At 35.2% G+C, this 19,988-nt stretch overlaps 1 protein-coding gene across 1 annotated transcript; it reads left to right on the top strand.

Moving 5' to 3' along the window:
- The first annotated feature begins 11,628 nt into the window (after positions 1-11,628).
- Positions 11,629-19,685, top strand: LOC133872606 (calcium-dependent protein kinase 13). The gene is made up of 7 exons (XM_062310174.1): positions 11,629-12,687; positions 14,773-14,916; positions 15,079-15,231; positions 16,260-16,375; positions 16,463-16,630; positions 18,869-19,099; positions 19,177-19,685. The coding sequence occupies exons 1-7, from the start codon at positions 12,066-12,068 to the stop codon at positions 19,324-19,326; spliced, it is 1,584 nt and encodes a 527-aa protein (XP_062166158.1). The 5' UTR covers positions 11,629-12,065; the 3' UTR covers positions 19,327-19,685.
- The last annotated feature ends 303 nt before the right edge of the window (positions 19,686-19,988 follow it).

Here is a 19,988-nt window from a genome sequence, read left to right as displayed (position 1 = left end):
TAATTGCTTGTTCTGTCTTGGAAGTATGGAGGATAGAGATCATCTATTTTTTGTCTAAAGCTTTAGTCGGAGAGTGTGGAGATCTGTCGTGGCTGCTTGCTTGTTTGATAATCCCCCTTTATTTTGGGATGATATTATGAAGTGGAGTATTGCTATGCTCCATGGCAGGAGTTTAAAGTCGTGCTTGGGTAGACTTTGCATTGGAGCTGTGGTATATCATATCTAGCGGTAGCAGAATGATCTCGAGCATGGGAACAGTACTCCTAGAACATAGGAGGCTTTGGTGGCTTACATCTTGTAGGAAGTTAGGGCTAGAGTGTTGTCTAGAGGAAATTTTAAGAACTTAACTAAGCATCTATCTCTTGTGTATAGTTGGAAATTGCAGTCATTGTTATAAAGCAGGTTGTTTTTCTTTGTGGTTTCTAGTTTGTAGGTGCTTGTTGAAGTTGGACTGATTTTTCTGGTCTAGTCTTCTGTCTTGGAGTTGTTAGGTTGTTGTCTACTACTTTGTTGTTGCAATAGTGTGTTCGGGTATTTAGTGTATCCTTTGTTTTTTTGGATTTGTTCCAGTTTTTTACTAGAGGCTTGTAACTTTTTGTGTTTTGCTTTATAAGATTTTAATTCATATAAAAAAAAAAAAAAAAAAAGTAGGAAATTGTTGGTTTTATTGGTTACATTCTGGTAGACAAAAACACTAACTTTTCAGGGACACTGTAATTCAGAAGTCTTTTTTAGAGAATATTGCAAAATATATATTCCAGCATGGAAAGAGCTGTATAAGGCAAGGTCTGTAATATACTGCTCAAGAAAGGAAAGATTATGATACAAGGAGAATTCTGGCAACTTTACACATGTCAAAATTGGTTTTACCTTCAAATCGTCTAGACGGCCAGATGAAGCGTCTAGACACCAGACAGTGGTTTTCCCTAGTGACTGTTCGGACGTCCAGAGGAAGCGTCTGGACGCCAAGTAGAGTTTCCATCATGTCTGATATGCGTAGCAAACGCAAACCATAGGGACTTGGTGTTCGCACAGCCGTCCGGACGACCTAGCGGACACTACCCACCGAGAGCACATGTTCGCACAAGTGTCAGGATGCAAATGCGGTGACTGGGAACAATGGAAGGGTTCTGCTTACTGTTTGGACGCTAGGGCAAGTCTTCTGGACACCAGCCAGCAAATTGTGAAGAATGCTGCTTACCATCCGGACGCCCAATGTCTTGTCTGGATGCCGCCTATGAAAATCCAATTTCGTGTAGAATTAGGTTTTTCAGAGCCTATTTAAAGGGGCTCCTAGGTTACGTTTTGTAAGAGTTTTGTGGTAGAATTCTTGGTGTGCTAAGAGATGGTGTTTAGGAAGAGATTATAATATTTGCTAGCTCTCTTAGAGTTATTGTATGTGATTTGATCAACAGTTGAAGTTTAGTTTAGGGAGGAGCTCTAAGCTAAATGAGTCCGTTGAAGAACCCTTCATATAGGAGGTCTGGTTGGGAGGCGTTCACGTATAGGTACGTGTTAGAGTTAAAGATACAATTACTGCATGGGGATATGTGAATACGACTACTTTGCAATTAGCTATTTCTTTTGAATAATGGATTTTCTGGGCTTGACTATCCCGAAATGATATTTCTCTTTAGTACAAAGAATTTTTATTTTATCATCAAAATATCCGTGTTTTTATTTTTCGTACTTTATATTTTAGTTGCATGTTTGGTTAATAATACACCGGATCGGAGTCTTAATTTTTCAGAAATGACATGAGATGGATGAGTAAATTAAGTGGTCAATTTGCCTCTGATTATGGAGGAGAAGACAAACATGATTAGCGCATTCTATTACTATAGACAGAAGAATTAAGGTGAGTTCCCATGGCATGCAGCATGCACACCTCGATCAAGGGGAAAAGAAGTGATCTTTTGGTTAACCCCCCACCAAAAAAAAGAAAAAAGAAAAAAAAAAGGGTCATTGAATTGACAATGACTAAACGTACCCCATGTCTTAATTCGGCTAAAACCATGACTGGTGTTTGACTGGGAGAGCAAGGGTAGCCCGTTCTTACCGACATTATTATCGCTAATCACATTACACATCTTTCACTGATGACGGATTAGCTTACGTTTAACACAAGCGTGCATCACCTTTGCTTTGATTCACAAACAATCTTGATGAGAACGCTCACAGTTTTCCTGCTCAATTGCTGGCGCGCGGGACGTTCATTTCCAGGAAACCACGCACACGTTCAGCCTTACAACGTGCAAAGCCTCAGCCACAAATTTACTTTGGATCCAAACCAAAGACTACTAGCTAGGTTTACTTTTCTAACGTACAAAAGAGTGGAAAAGTTACATGCATGGACTTGACCTTAAGACCGTAAAGGAGTCAAGTCGAGCCGAGCTGGGCTGAGTTTTATATTTCTAGATTGGACTCGATCAACTGAAGTTAGGAAATAATGTATCATCTTTATGATGGTTTGAGGATAAGGAAAGAGACTCAACACCCACTGAGGATAAGATCTGAAACACTAACTTCTATTTTGTGTTATTTAAGTTTACTATTTATTAATAAGGTATTTAGCATGATAAAAGTATAGATCAAACTAGAAAATGGACATTTTATCAAAAAGGCTTGTGACTTTTTGAGCCACATAAAATTTTAGGACAAGATAACTTTTTTTTGGACTGACATAGTATAATATCATGAACACACAACCCTTTTTGTTGATCATTAATGTTGTTAGGAGGAAATTGGTAGAAAAGTGAACAACTTTGAGGTAAAGTTAGGATTGTGATACACATATTGATGTGGAAGATGGTTATGATTGTGATACATTTATATATATATTGATATTATATTCCACACCCCATCAGCATGACTCTCTGTCTTTAATTGCTCCATGCTTTTCCAAGCACAATACCGTAAACTCGATATTAGATTGTTTAAGATTTGAATTAATTTATCTAATTATTCAAATAATAAATTTTAACAATAATTAAATAACTAATAATTAGTATGAATTTACCAAAAAAATTAAAATTAAACAATCATGAAATTTACTTTATATGGAATGAAAAAATTAATTGAATAACGTATGAACAAGTTCAAGTTCATTTAGAAAATTAAATTCATTTGAAAAATAAATAAATAAAATTTGAAGGATTATTTAGCTCGAACTCAACTCGTGTTTGAAAAAAAATTAACAAACCAAACTTGTATTTTTAATACTCCGCCACGATCAAGATCCCTTATATTTACAAGGGTATATATGTAATATGACACCCAATCAAAAGCCCCATAAGTTGAGGGGCCCCAAACAATGAAACAGTGGGCCGCTCGGTGTAGAACACATTCCGTTCAAAAAGCCAGAAGGAAATGGGTGTTAGTAATGAACAAATTAAGACTTGCGTCCCATGTGGTATTGGACATTCTCTCGCCTGAAAATGTTACTGAGCAAGGGTGCGCGCATGGGACCAGAAAAATAAATTTGGGGTCCAAAACTCAAAATATAAAAATTCTGAAGGTAAAAATTAATTTTGGGGGTCCATTTTATAAAATACCTAAAATTTATAAGAAATTTTCAAATTTTCATTATTATTATTATTATTATTATTTTTTAAAAAAAACCAATTGGAGGGGCCCCAAGGCTAGAGGTGGTTCCGCCCCTCTTATTGAGTGCAGCTAGTTGACTGATGATGTCCGGCCGGCGGCTTTTGGATGACCACATGGTCAAGTAAAAGCAAATAAGATATTTATCGAACAAGCATGTTTTCTGTGTCTTTTTTTTTTTTTTATTTTTTTTTATTTTTAAATAAGTAATATTACATTAGAAAATGATACATGCACTATAAGTGTACAACTCCGAAACATGTTAGGGTACACTTGTTGTAATTTTAACATTCACCTATTACCTATTATACAAACATGCATCTAGCAAATATCTTAAAAAATTGAGGTGACAAGGTTTAATAACTTTTAAATCAGCTCTTGTATATATATATCCAATAACTACTAAACACATTAATTTATTATTCTTTTATTAATTCATAAAGTGACGAGTTTGACGTCAAAGCATTACCGAAGGTGGCTGACGATGCATGGATAGAGTCGTAGAGAAGCAGGAGACAGTGGTTCCGTATGCACCATTTCATTTGAAAAGGTGTACGTCTAGAGAACATTTAAATTTCAACCCCATTGCAATTGGTTTTTCTCAAGTACGTACGGCCTCCGGGTGATCAAGATAAGTTTAAATTTCAAATCGTTCTCACCTAAAACAAACGTTACACCACATAGAAAATTGTAACGTTCCACTTTCAAGTCAATATTTCTGCTTGACATCATGATTCAAGCGTCCTTGTCCTTGTCTAGTGAAATACGAGGAATTAAAGGAATTGAAAAATTCAGCCATGAGTTTTTTTTTTTTTTTTTTTTTTTTTTTTTTTTTTTTTTTTTAAAAAAAAAAAAAGAAGAGATTGGTGGGTGGATCTTACAGACTTACAGTCTTTCTCATGTGAGGTTGTCTCAAATTAGGAGTAATTTGGACAGTCCATATGATAAAAGGATCCAGTCCGAATACAACGACACCAATGAAGGTTCTGTTAATTAATTTATGGATTGTAAAAATTGGGTGGAAAATAGCTAGATCAGATCCCTTGGTGTTGATCCTACTTTGGAATCAGCTCATTTGGCATAGCGTTGATACATCATTTCGATTAAGAGTAATATTTGCTGCTTTTCAAACTTATTTATCACACTCATTTTAAACCCGTTAAGATAGTTTGTTTGAAGTGACTTTTATGTCGACTACTTTAATAAAAAAAAAGAAATTCAATAAAATGCGTTTTGTCTGGCGGTGTGAAATATATGAGCACCAAGAATAAAATTCCTCTTTGATCAAATGGAAGTAGCTAGGAAATGAGTCAGATGAGTAATGTTGTCATGATGAGGTTGCCTTTGATTCTAGAAGAGATGGAAGACAAACATGATTAGAGCATTCAATTATTTCAACAGACAAAAGAATTAAGGTGAGTTCCCACAGCATGCACGGCACATCTCAAAGGGAAAAGAAGTCTTTTGCGAATCACCCGAAAAAAAAAGTCATTGAATTGACAATGATTAAACCCTAGTCTTAATTCGGCTCAAATCTTGGCTGTGTTTGACTGGGGAAGCAAGTGTATCCCGTGCTTAGCGACTTTATTATCACTAATGAATCACATTACACATCTTCCAGTACTGAAAACAGATCGAATTGATGACGGAGTAGCTTACGTATAACACAAGCGTGCATCACCTTGGCTTTGATTCACAAACAATCTTGATGAGAACGCTCACAGTTTTCCTGCTCAATTGCCGCCTACCGGCGGCACGATATGGATCATTTCCAGGAAACTACACCTTCAGCCCTATAATGTGCAAGCCTCACAAACCAAAGACTACTAGATTCACTTTTCTAACAAGAGTGGAAAAGATACATGTATGGAATTTATTACATTAATCGAGTTGAGCCAAATTGGATATTACATTTTCAGACTCGGCTTGATCGGCTAATTAATGTTAGGCATATCCAAGCGGAGCAAAGTCAGCTCACAAAACCCTGGCCTTAGCCGTGGTATAATATCAAGGACACACAACCCTTTTCAAAGATTGATCATTGTTGTTAGCTAGGACGAGAAATGGGTAGAAAAGTTAAAGAACTTTAAGGACTCTGAGGTAAAGTTGGGATTACGAGACATATATTGATACGGAGGATGGTTATGAGTACTGTTATACATATTGAAATGGCTTTCTCACTCCCATTCCCATTGGCCTCTACTCGTGATCCAAGAGAATGGGGGCTTTTCGAAGTGATATTTTACTCTCATTCTTGTTGGTCTACACCTGTGGCCTAAGGGAATGTGGGCTGCTGGAATGACTCTTTTATACTCATTCCCATTAACTCACACCTGTGGCTTAAGGGAATGAGAAGCTACTGGAAAGGCTCTCTCACTCTCATTTCCGTTGGCCCAAGAGAATGAGGGGTTGCTGGAATGGCTTTCTCACTCTTATTTCAATTGGCCTCCACTCGTGGCCCAAGGAAATGGGGTGCTGTTGGAATGGGCCGGATCCATTGGAATGAAGGCCCAGCTCAAAGCCTTGCTAACTTACTTGGAGCACACACAGCTTACTTCGAGCACACATTAAGAAGAACCAGATATGAAAAATATCGTATACCGAAAATTATAGAAAGACAACCCATTAATGGCACCATTCATTAATGACAAATTACCTAATGAAAGCACATAACATAAATGATATTTTGCTTATAAAAGGTCAGGGGGACACTAGAACAGGTATGCTCTTATGCCTTAACCTATATTTATTATCTTATTCTTACATTTATACTCTTATTGACTTAAGCATCGGAGGTAGTGTCGCCGCCCCTCTTCCCCTTAGCATGCGGTGCACCACTCTGACCTTTGATTGTCTTGCAAGGATCCTAAAATGAGGGTTAGGCACGGGTAGTTACTGTTGATTTTTCGGCTTTAGCATGGTTTATATATATATTGCTTCTCTTCTTATCAACACCGTACCTCTTACAAAATTAAATCGGTTTTAAAAAGTTTTCGATATATAAACAAATACAATTTGACATATATTTTTCTAACAAAAAAGTTATAAATGTTACAAATTGGTTAATGATCGACTTTATAGAGAATGTAACGCTTTCATCTTTTTATATTGAGAAAATCTAATAAGTTGATCTCCCCGTTCTGCTGAACAAACCTTAAAGCAATAAGATGAGTATACATGGGTGAATGCATAAATATTAAGCTTCACATTAAAGACTCTCAAATGTGTCAATCTTCCAAGTAAGTGGTATCAAAGCTAATAGTAGACACTGTGCAACATAGTACTGGAGTGGCACAACCGCACAGGCATGGACAAGGGTCCCTGTAATAAGGATAAAAGTGCAATGTGTGAGCATGAACGAGAATTCTTTGAAATGCAGAGCAAAGGTTCATGGCACAGACACAAATGAAAGTTCTTAAAGTGGGAGTAAAGGGGCATAGTGTGGACAAGCCTTTAGCCCACATATCTCACAAGTGATTCAAAACGGCTCATAAGATTGGTAAAAGCTTTCTACATGAGGGGGAGGGTCTGAATATAAAATTAAAAATGTATTGAATGAAATGGTTGTGGTTTCTAATGTTTATAAAGCACAAGGAGATAGACTCATGTGAGAGAGAAAGATTGTTGAGTATACACGTATGAGTGTAAAAAGATTAAATTCTACATTGAAAAAATATCACAAGTACGACTAATTAATATAGCATAATTGGGTTCAAACCTATAAGCATAAGTTTTTGAATTGAGTGATTAAAAAAAGAACGTCATTAAGGACCATCAAGCTTAATTGGTGATATTTATGTTTAATCAAGGACTTAAGGATATAACATTTTGGTTGCTTTAGTTTAGACGAGGCTGAAAGAAATAGCTTAATTAATTGGTTTTCCTTATAATTGCACCCAGCACAACTTGATGTACCCTATATCTTTATTTTCTCTGATGACAAAGCAATATAAACATTGAAGTTTCGAAACAAGTCAATATCTACCTTTTGTTCTCAAGATTGACAACATCATCTGTGACTCTTTAGGGTAGTGATCCTTAATTACCCAACAACATATATAGCCACTTCAGTTCAAATCGGAAGATGTCTATTTTTGTGTCACACATATATCCTTCATTTGCTGACCTCATTTCAAAGCCGGTTAGCCTCTAAAGTTCACAAAAATCTTAATTAAAAACAAAGAAAGAGAGGCAGATAATTTAGTTGGTTCAGCATATATATGCCTACTTCCACGTATCAAAGTATTTTCTTTGCTACATTTTTGCTTGATTCATTTGATATATACATTACTCTATTTATAAAAAAAAAGTCTGAACGTTACAAACTTCTTCTATTTCTACATTAACAACAATAAATCTAATTTATTATCTTATAACTCTTGTCTTTTAAGTATATGTAAACTCTTGTCTTTTGAGTTCTTGTAACTCTTATTTCAATAATAATAACGAACCTCCATTATAATTATTTGTTTATTTCTTTCTCATCTAAAAAAAAAAAAGGAAAAAAAAAAAGGTTAATATCTGCCTAGCTTAGCTTGTTTCTGCATCCAAGTTTTAGCCATACGGTAATCCTCTACTATAAAAGTCTAAATATTTCTGGTTAGAATATTAATTAAATGATTAAATTCACTACTTTCTATCAACTTAAACGTTTTGGGATAAGTGCTGATCATAACCTTGACTGTTCAATTCACTCTCAATTTGAATTAAATATTACATGTTCGTGTTGGGTCTCACTCGCATTCTTATCGGCTTAAACTTTTGAGATAAATAGTAAGTTAACGTCTCGGTTTAATTTTAGCTCAAAAACTAACATCAGCATCATATATAATTCAATACGTCAACAAACAAAAAGATCAAAGAAAGCTAGCCTTGTTCCCTATAACCAATATGATACTTAACTTAACAAAGAAAAAGAACAAAAAAGAAATGATAATAAGCTGAAATTTGAAAACAATGATGGAGCAAATGCTTTTTTCTCTCCTCCTAAAGTTGGAGCCAAGGCTTACACGCAATCATGGACATGGTTCTAAATCAAGTTGTAGTAAACTTGCAAGCAACAGCGAAAGGGGAAAGCTGGTGGTTAGTGTGTCAAACGAGACCCACTTTGACACTAATAAACACAAAGGATGACAGACAAGAGGTCCCCTTCGATTTCAAATGTATCCCAAAAGAGACAACACACGGCATCTTTCTCTTCTTATTTTTCCCACTCTTTCTGTGCTCTGGTTTTTGCTTCTTGCTCCCACTATTCTCTTTAAATCTTATTTGATACCATTATGTTTGCAATTAAGGAGGGGCAGAACTATGAATTTTTTTTTTTTTTTTTATGATCAATTATTGGATTTGTTTTCCTACATGTGGGCCCTAAATATTTAATGGCCGATCTTAAAAAAAAGTTATTAGAGTTGTGTAAAAGTTGTACAATAAACATTACTCATGAATTTTAGTCTCGGGGCAAAACTTAAGAAAATTAAAAAATGAAAAATTTTCACTTATAATTCTTATTCTTTTATCATTTTTGTAAAAAAGTACTCAAATTTTAAAAAGTGTCAATTTAGATTATCCATCTTTCAATTTTTTACAACTTCAACCTTTTATTAGAATTTTTTTTTTTTTTTTTTAAATCCTATCAAAAATTTTAAAATACCCCTTGTTTATTTTATGATTCGGGAGGATTGAACCGGCCAAAGGTGCTAATTGGTACTATTAAGTAGTTTGTAGAATTTGAAGGACACTTTCTAAACTAAAAACGTACAAATGTCAAAGTGGTGATACTTCAATTCCGAAGATTAAGTGTAGGTTTTTTTTTTTTTTTTTTTAAAGAAAATAATGGATGTAGAAAATATTTTCCACCTTTTGTTTTACGAGGTAGCAAAATTAAGTACTCAAGAATGTAGAAGAAAAAGAAAAAAGTTCTTAGGTTTTCAATTTATATATTTAATTTTTTTTTTCCTGTGCTATGAGTATCTTATTTCTTAATTTATCTACCGATATTCTATCTCTATTTAAATAAGAAAGATTTGAAGAATACATATCTCTTCAATTATCAAATATTTATTAAATGTATAAACATTTAGAAACATACTTTTGCTTAGAGCACTAGCAGCAGATTCCCAACTATTTTCCCTATGTTTAGGGAACAAAACTACTTTTTACTTCCCTATAAAAAAATACCCCACAATAGATTCCCTTACCTTTCCCTATATCAATTAAATATTATTTTTTTACTCTTATTTTATTCTTTTTCTCTCTTTCCTACTTTTTCTCTCTTCCCTATATTAATTAATTATACTTCTTTTATATTAAAATAATACATAGGGAATGAATAGTAGACATGTATACATTGGGAATCACTATTCATTCCCAACCCCCTCATCTAAATATAGGGCATCTGCTGTGGGAGGTTTTTTGATTTTTTTATGAAATTTTCCCTAAATATAGGGAAGGGAACCAATATAGGGCAACTGCTACTAGTGCTCTTATGGTATCCTACCCTCACCATGAATGATGAAATTAATTTTATTTATTTTTTTTTAAAAAAAAAAAATTGACAGCTTGAAAAAAAAAAAATTAATGTTTTCAAACCGTAAGTAATGATGCATTTTTAAAAATGCACAATTTTAAATATCAAACTAAAATTTTACCAAATATTTATTTGCATTTTTAAAAATTACGTTTTGAAACCGTTAAACTAAATAAATACTTACAAAAATACTTACGAAAAATTCCCATATATGGGTTTTTACGCACTTTAACAACGAAATCACATATCAGAATTACCCAAACCACCTAAATACCATTGCTTACCATCTCAAAATTCCATTTACTTCTTTCAATTAATCAATAGCAATATGATATAAGAACACATCCATTAATTGGCAACGATTAAAGATAATACGTTTGCATTGAGGAAACAAAGCCACGATATTAATTTCTTTTTGTCCTCCCGAAATCCGAAGAGGTGGAAAGAGAAGAAAATTGGTCCCTTTGTTAATGCATTTTAATTTTTAAAAGGAGTTTTTGTTTTTTTATTTTTTAAAAAGTGTTAAGATGTGACGTGAAGTTAATTTTTATTTTTATTTTTATTTTTATAGTTTAATGATTTGAATTGTTTATAATGTCTTCAAACTCAAAAATATACGAAATATAACATAAAAAATGTAATTTTTTACAAATTAGATCTTAGGAATTTCTCCCAAAAAAGTTATGTATTTTTAAGCACGTGAGAAGCACAAATTTTTATTTTTATTAATACTATTAAAAAACATATGAGAAGTGTATGCAACTAAAAAATATATGAGACATAAATTTACTACAAACCAGTTTGTAGAAAACTCATACAAATGAACCTCTAAAAGCCACATGCGTCTTTTGAGCTATTAAAAAAGTATGTAAAAAGTACATGCAATTAAAAAAAACATATGTTTCTCACATGCAAGTGACATATATTATTATTAAAATTTAGTTTATAGGAAGTTTTTGTCCAAATATATGTTTTTCACATACAAACAGATATGATATAAATTTCTTTAAACTAAGTTAAAAGAATTTTCTATAACCTAATTTATAAAATTACATGCATCTCCTCGCATGATAAAAGAACATGAATTTTTTTAATGACGGAAATTTCATAAAATTTCTTACGATCTAACTTCTAAAAGTGATATGCGGCATTTGCATGTGATAAACAAATGCTTTTTTCTTTTAATTATATTTGCTTTTCACATTTATTTTTTGATAGCTTATATGATATACATCGTTTTTAGAGGTGGGTTTGTATAAATTTTTTACAAATTAATTTTTTAAATGGCACATGCTTTTTACATGATCCAAAAATATATAATAATTTTATAAATTAAATTAAAAAAATAATTTTATAAACTAAATTAAAAGAAATTTCACATGCCCAATTGGCGGAAGATGCCTGTCGAAACGGATATATCATATGCTACAAGGCTACAAGCTGAGGGGCACCAATATAAAGAAAACTAATTAATTAAGCGGATATCATTCTGTCTGTCGCTTCTCTTTTAATTACCCCTTTGAGCAACAAATTAACAAATTGCAAATCCAACATCCCATCCTCATCGTGTTCACACTCACCGTCCCGTTCCGACCATCCTACCCTCACCCCTCTGGATTTACCGACAAAAGTCTCAGGGAAAAAAACTATAAAAGCTTTAAAATAAAAAATTACAAAAATTTATAAAACCTCTTTAAAAAAAAAAAAAAAAACTGTCAGTCTGCTAAAACCATCTGGACTGTCGCCGCACACTCTTTGCTGGTTTCCACCAACACTTCACTCTGATCTCATATCACTGTTTCTCCTCTTTAGGGTTAGGGTTGGGGTTGGGGTTGGGGTTGGGGTTTGTTGGGGTGTCGGCATTATCATGTGAAACCCTAGCTAGGGGGTAGTTAGGGTTTTTCGGGATCCCGGACGAGATCGAGAGCTTCGAAGAATGGGAAATTGTTGCAGATCTCCGGCGGCCGTGGCCAGAGAGGACGTGAAATCGAACTTCTCGGGCCACGATCACGGCCGGCGAGACTCCAGCGCGGCAAAGAAGGCTCAAATCACCGTCCTGACCGGCGTGCCCAAGGAGAACATCGAGGAGAAGTACCTAGTGGACCGCGAGCTCGGCCGCGGGGAGTTTGGGGTCACGTACCTGTGTATCGACCGGGAGAATAGGGAGCTATTGGCGTGCAAGAGCATTTCGAAGCGGAAGCTGAGGACAGCGGTGGACATCGAGGACGTGCGGCGCGAAGTGGCGATAATGAAGCACTTGCCGAAGAATTCGAGCATCGTGAGCTTCAAGGAGGCGTGCGAGGACGACAATGCGGTGCATTTGGTGATGGAGCTGTGCGAGGGGGGCGAGCTGTTCGATCGGATTGTGGCGCGTGGCCACTACACGGAGCGCGCGGCAGCAGCGGTCACGAGGACCATAGTGGAGGTTGTGCAGCTCTGCCACAAGCATGGAGTGATCCATAGGGACTTGAAGCCCGAGAACTTCTTGTTCGCGAACAAGAAGGAGAATTCGCCGTTGAAGGCCATCGATTTTGGGCTGTCGATATTCTTCAAGCCAGGTCCGAATTTGAATTTTGCTGTTCGATTTTTAGAAATTTTTCTTAGTGACGGGTTTAAAGTGAAAAAACTAAATATATTGAGACTTAAGCTTGAATTGAGCAAACGAGCGAGGTTCTGGTAACTTGTAATATGAATTGGACTGTTATGATTAATTTGGCATGTTATACGTGACTTCTAGAATTGGATAGGATGTGCTTGTTAAATGGTGTTTCTATGTTTAGCTTAACCATGTGTGATGAAAACTTGATTAGTTGGGTGAGCATTGGTTCTTGAATTAAAGATTATGTACTCTATTATAGAATTATGGTTATTGTTCTGAGCCGGAGTTGGAGTGCACTCGTGTTCAGTGGTCAAAGAATGTTGATGTTGAAGCCTTCTAATTACAGATGTTATGAGAAAAGTTTTCTTAACTATGACGCTAGATACTAAATGGGGATTTTGATATGTACTTGAAATATTTTTAAAAATTTACCTCTCTACTGTATTCAGCTATTTAAACTGGATTCAAGGGGTGATTGGGGCAAAAAGGTATTGGCTGGGTTTTGCTGTAATGCACTAGGAAATTAAGAGGATGGCATGCAGCCAAAAAAGAAAAAGAAAAAAAGAAATGAAACAGAGAAAGGACAACTGCAGAAATCTTGTTTGGGATAATGAGTTTTGGTAGGCTTTTTAACTGACTTTTGAGGTCATTCAACCAGAGGAATCGCACATTTGTTACATTCTTGTTCTGAATGTATGTTGCTGGGGACTAGATATTTTGCAAACCTTTCAACTTCTAAATGCAGTTTACTTAAGATTTTAGTAGTATATCACTTTTAGATTGTACCATTTGTCAATCTCTGTCCAAGTTTCCTATAGATCTGCTCTTTACGTAGCTACTCTTTGTGATGCGGAAGGTCTTGTTGACAAAATAACTATTTTTGTGTAAAGATCTTTAGGGGCCGCTTAAGTATGTGATCGTACTTAAGTGTCACTCAGGAGCTATAATGCTTCATTAACATGTAACTGATTTTATTTTTTTTTTCCTGGAATCACTTTCTGCTACCGTTGTATCACTCTCCCCACTGATGGAGTTAATTTTACTTGAATTAGAAAGGTTTCTATCATTGCTGGAATATTCAGTATATGAATTCTTTTTGTAGCTTAATAGCTTTTCTCTTTCTTACTTCATGACTAGTTTTATTTATTATATTGTTTTGTCTCAATCAGATGGTATGAGTTTTTCATATATTGTTTGGATAACTTGGGTGATTTTATATCTCTAATCCTGTGTCTATCAAATACCTTCACATGGTGACTGTCATGTATGATTAAGATTTCGAGACTTAGGCTGTCCACCATCCTTACCTGGTCCTCTGCTATCCTTTTCTCTCTATCTTTGTTTGTTTGACCATAATACATCAGCCAAGAACTGTCGGTTTTATTAGTAAGATAGTTGTTGAGAGACCTTAGTTACAAAAGGTTGGGGGTTAAAGTTCTCAGCGGTGCATTGGGGAAATGGAATGATTCACCAGTTGATCCAACCCATAACTTGAGAAGGGCAGAACAGTTTCTTTTTCCCTTTCTCTTCTCCTACAATGGTTGTAGGGTTTGTCATTGCTCATTGTTTGATTTGAACGCTAATCTGTTTATAAATGTTGCTTCTTCGACCCCATTGATGTTGGCGGGTATGTGTAAATCTTTATTTCATTCTAAAGTGAGACTGGTGTGGTAGTTCTGGTCAGAGTATGAAAACCTTGTTTTTTCACTTGATGTTGAGAAGTTCACCTGTAACATTGACTATGTTCTTGCAGGGGCATAAACATGCAGTTGTAGATATACCACTTTGATTTTTCACTAATAAGTTATAAATGCATTCTCTTGTTATAAGAGGCTTTTAAGAGAAAGATTGCGGGCGCGCGCGCGCGCGCGCGGGGGGGGGGGGGGGGGGGGGGTGGGGTGGGGGCGGAGGGGTTCAAACTAGTGACTTCAACCATTTCTCAGGATACTAAATTGTTGACCTCTTACTCATTGATAATTATTTTTTTATTTTCCGTTTTACTATTGCATTGACATTATCTGATGAGAAACTGTTATCAAACTAGGTGAGAGGTTCTCAGAAATTGTTGGAAGTCCATATTACATGGCTCCTGAGGTGCTCAAGCGGAACTATGGGCCAGAGATAGATATATGGAGTGCAGGAGTTATTCTCTATATTTTGCTGTGTGGGGTTCCTCCATTCTGGGCTGGTAATTATATGCTTAGCAGTGCTGTGTGTGTGTGTGTGCATGTGTGTGCATGTGTGGTTTTTTTTTTTTTTTTTTTTTTTTGGTGGGGGGGGAGGAGGGTGTGGTGATATGTGCATTTTGGGCCATTGGTACTGACCTTGGCAGTGTGTCCTTATACTGCAGAGTCTGAACAAGGTGTTGCACAAGCCATTCTTCGTGGGCTAATAGATTTCAAACGGGATCCATGGCCTAATATCTCAGAGGGTGCTAAGAGTCTAGTCAAGCAAATGTTGGAGCCAGACCCTAAGCTTCGACTTACTGCGAAGCAAGTGCTCGGTATTCTACATCTCTTTTGTGCTGATAATATTCTTACATGATAATGATGCATTGCATGTTTGAAAATTCAGGCAATTTAGAAATTATTTATCTTTTCTGTGTTTGTATGTGTATATCCCTTTTTCTGTCTAGGCATTTGGCATTTTGGTCAATACATCGTTCAAGCTCTCTTGATTTATTTTTCTCATTTTGGCACATTGCTTTGATCAACATCCGTCTGCCAATGGAAGATGTTAAATTTATTCTCATGCTCTATAATGATGTTTTTCACAAATTAACAAGGGAAGTGACGATCACATACTAGAAGTTAACTAATGAAACACAGAACCTCTTTTCCTGGAATTTCATGTTTAAAGTTTAAAATATTTTAAAATGAACTAAAAAGCTTGTCCCTGTTTCTCATAAAACCTGGAATTTCATGGTATGCTACACACTTGATTATATTAGGAGCATAAAATTATTATTGGTCATATTAATCTAATTTTTTTTGATAAGTAAGAGAAATATCAATTATATGTATGTTATGATATGTTATGTGACAAATTAACAATTATAACGCAGTGCATAGATAGTGGATATTTAATATGTATGTGGATAGATATCTTCATATGGTAAAAGTAATCTTGACATTTTAAAGAATATGATAAAAACTCTCAATACCCTGTGGTTCTGGGAGTCACGGCTATGATTTTAAAAAGGACTAGATATAAATTAGAGTGGACTCTAAAGAGTAGAGCGTTGCATACCCGGATTAGTTGCTTTAAAACTTTATGCGAGTACTTTTCATGTGTGGTTTCCTGCAGGCTTTTGTACCGACTTTATTTATGCTTTTATTGATTTTGACATGGCATCAAAAGCTCCTTGTGAATATTTTACTCTAGGAACCATGAATAGTAATTTCTTAAGAGAATGCATCAAAAGCTATGATAAAAGCTTTAATCTGATGTAATTCTATGTGCATTATGACTTTTGGTTTTTGTCAGATTCAAACATATCTGATAAAACATGACGATCTATTCTGTTTACAGAGCATCCTTGGATCCAAAATGCTAAAAAGGCTCCAAATGTTCCTCTTGGAGATGTAGTCAAGTCAAGGCTTAAGCAGTTTTCAATGATGAACAGATTTAAAAGAAAAGCCCTGAGGGTTGGTTGACTATTGCTACATACTTTATATATTCTGAATCGTGTATGTTTTATGGTAGTGACCAATTCATATGGTATGCTGAAACAGGTTATTGCTGAATTCTTATCCATTGAAGAAGTCGAGGATATCAAAGAGATGTTTAAAAAGATGGACACTGATAATGATGGTATTGTTTCAATTGAAGAGTTGAAAGCTGGACTTAGAAATCTTGGATCCCAGCTTGGAGAGCCCGAAGTTCAGATGCTAATTGAAGCTGTGAGTTGCCCTTTATTTTAATTTTGTCAATATCTCTTCATAACATCAAGCGTTACTTCTTAAAAATCCATAATCCATATTTATTACTCCTCCTCCCCCTCCTCATTGCCATCTGTTTCCTTGTTTAAGGAGACTCAACATATTGTTAATATGACCTTAGGGACCATAATAATCGTTCAACTACACATCTGACATTAAAATGTACTTAGATCCCCTTTCTATGCATCCGACTAGTAAAGGGTTAATGTATTACAAATCATTCCATTGTAGCGAGCCTAATCACCTAATCTGTTACTTCTTATACCACTTAAGTGGTGGGCAGTCTGTAAGTACTTTCTGGACAAGTGCTTTATGCAGACTTTGTTGGCAATTTATGCATTCTTGTTCCAGTTCCTAGTTTCCAGAAAAATCATTTTGAAATGATTATAAGAAGTTGCTCTATTGGGTCTCAGAAATAAATTTCAGTATAAGTTGACCCTAGACACATTCTCAGGGTGTTGATGATGCTTCATGGCTTCATTTTCTTCTTTTTCAATGAAGTGAATTATATTCAAAATAACATAAAGCCCACTAAGTTGATGATGTTTTATTTCATTAATCATATTACGCCCCTTGACCTAGTGGGTGGCTTGAAAATTGGAAGTAGTGAACTCCTTAAAAAAGGAGCTGATGTTCATGTGGACATGGCATTCCTTTGACACACTGGAGACATGTAGGACCAGGGACGAAGCCCGGGGAAGGGGGTCCCAAAAATTTTGTTTTTTTGTTCTTCTTTTGAAATTGTATTTATGATGGACGTCTCTAAAAAAAAATTTAAAAAAAAATTATGCACTCCAGCTCCCCAAAATTAAATTTCTTGTTCCATCCCTGTGTTGGACATACTGTATTAACTTTTGAAATCAAATGGTTTGACATTGTGTGCAAGAATTGGACATTTAAGGGACATGTTGAGACACAAATGCTCCGTTTTAATATTCAAAGGACTTTTTGAGACACAAGTAGGGCTGTAAAATGAACAAGTCCGTTCAATAACCCACTCGATACTTGCTTTTATAAACTCGATTCGTTTAATAAATGGGCCGATCGTGAAAACAAAATTAGGCTTGATTATTAAATGAGCTATACTCTTATAAACTCGGCTCAACTCGTATTAGCTTGCATAACTTCGTTTTTATTATTTTTGTAGTATTATTTTAATTTCATAATTAAAACATCTCAAGTAAAGATAAATTTTCTTCCGAATATAATAGATATAACTTGAATTATTGTTATTGTAAGCGTTGATATAGATGTGTTTGTGTGTACATGAGTGTGTTTATGTGTATATATAAATATATGTGTATGCATAATAAATTTATATATGTACTATGAAGCATACATATAAATTTGAGATTGGATTATTTAAGATTCAAGTTAATTTATTTAATTAACTCATGATAAAATCTTAACAATAATTAATTAACTTATAATTAGTATGGATTTACGGAGAAAAAAAAACAATCATGATATTTACTTTATATAGGGAATGAATAAGTTAATTGAGCAGCTTGTGGATAAGTTCGAATTCGTTTGAAAAATAAATGAGCCAAGCTTGAACAAATTATCAACTCGGTGATAAGCTTAAGCTCGGCTCGTGTTCGAAATAAAATTGAATAAACAGAGCTTGAACATTCGATACTCGGTTCAATTATAGCCCTAGAGACAAGTGCTCCGCTTCTAATGTTGAAAAATTTGTTAAGAAAAAAGTACAATGAGAGAGGAATGGTTTATTATGGTTAGGACACCTTGATTCTTAAACCACTTGGTTTATGTCTTGTTGAAAAAATTGTTAGAAAAATATACAATGACAGGGAGAGGATTGACTAAGACACCTTGATTCTCAACTTATTTTTTGTCTTTTCATGTTTCACTGGATCTCATTTCCTTTTTCTTTCATTCTTTGTACTCTTGGTCGGCTGCTTTCCTCGCACCTTTAACGTTTAGTTTTAATGATTTCCTTGTATTGTTTTCTACTTCCTCTTAGATGCCTTTCTTGTATACTTCTTGTGTACTTGATTGCGCTTTGCGCTTTTTAAAAATAAAAATAAAAACTGGTTCAATAATTTCCTTGTCGGTGTTGTGATGTCCATTTAACATGCCCCTTGTCCATTAAAAATTACTCATTTTTGAATGTGAAAATATGGGCTGCTGTAGTAAATTTGTTTCTTAAGTATCAATGGACAAACTTCTTGGAAACAGGTAGATAATAATGGGAAAGGAACACTTGACTACGGAGAATTTCTTGCTGTTTCCCTCCATCTACAAAGGTTGGCTAATGACGAGCATCTTCATAAGGCCTTCTCCTACTTTGACAAGGATGGCAATGGGTACATTGAGCCAGATGAGCTTCGGGATGCATTGATGGAAGATGGAGCAGATGATTGTACAAATGTAGCAAATGACATCTTCCAAGAAGTGGATACAGACAAGGTGAAGATCAAACGATTTGCCACTAGCCCAGTTTCGCCCTAGCAGATTACAAATCTGACATTGTTTTATGAATGCAGGATGGGCGTATCAGCTATGATGAATTTGTGGCTATGATGAAAACTGGAACGGATTGGAGAAAGGCTTCTCGGCATTACTCTAGGGGCAGATTTAACAGTCTAAGCATGAAGCTAATGAAGGATGGTTCTTTAAACTTGGGGAGTGAGTAATATTATACATGCAAGGTTGTTCAATTTATCCTCACGAAAAAAAGGTGCCATATTGCCCTCCTTACACCTGGGACTTGCTTGCTTTTGTGATTATTTGTTGGGGTCCCTTGACCAAATGGAGCACCCTTTACATAGTTCCTTACAAGTGTCATGCAGGGCTGAGTGCATCTAATTTGCCCTTGGGAATGTTAATCGTGCTTAACACAGTGCGTAGAAGCCATGGTTTTGGCATGTATGATTCCGTCCTTTTCTTTACCATTCCAACCTTCGATGATTTGTTTCTGGTTGACCATTTGGAATTGAACTCTCCAGTTGTGTAGTGTATACCTGTCAAAGAAATCTGAAGGTCTTGTAGTGTATGCATTATGCGTCCAAATTTGTGGAAATATCTGGTCGAAAACGTTTACGGTCTATACAAGGTCATCATAAGTCTACCTTGCTTTAAATCATCCCGAAAATCAGGTACACTTAGGAAAATCTTTTGGGGATTACCTGTATTATAAGGCCTATATCTTCCATCCTCCATCTATACAGGCCTAACATGCTGTTAAGGAGCATATGCATTTTGGTGCAGATCTGTACACATGCGTGATAGTCATAAAATGATCGATAAGTACATGCACTTGGGTTTATTCTCTTTGGAAGTCAGCATTCTTATTATG

Source organism: Alnus glutinosa, chromosome 7, assembly GCF_958979055.1.
Source record: "Alnus glutinosa chromosome 7, dhAlnGlut1.1, whole genome shotgun sequence".
Taxonomy (NCBI): Eukaryota; Viridiplantae; Streptophyta; class Magnoliopsida; order Fagales; family Betulaceae; genus Alnus; species Alnus glutinosa.
This window is presented reverse-complemented; position numbering and strand designations above follow the sequence as displayed.

Excerpts from the sequence above, each read along its gene's own strand:
- LOC133872606 (XM_062310174.1), top strand. The coding sequence starts at position 12,066 with ATGGGAAATTGTTGCAGATCTCCGGCGGCCGTGGCCAGAGAGGACGTG. Across the intron at positions 16,631-18,868 it reads TTCAGATGCTAATTGAAGCT|GTAGATAATAATGGGAAAGG; the intron begins GTGAGTTGCCCT and ends TCTTGGAAACAG. Across the intron at positions 19,100-19,176 it reads AAGAAGTGGATACAGACAAG|GATGGGCGTATCAGCTATGA; the intron begins GTGAAGATCAAA and ends TTATGAATGCAG.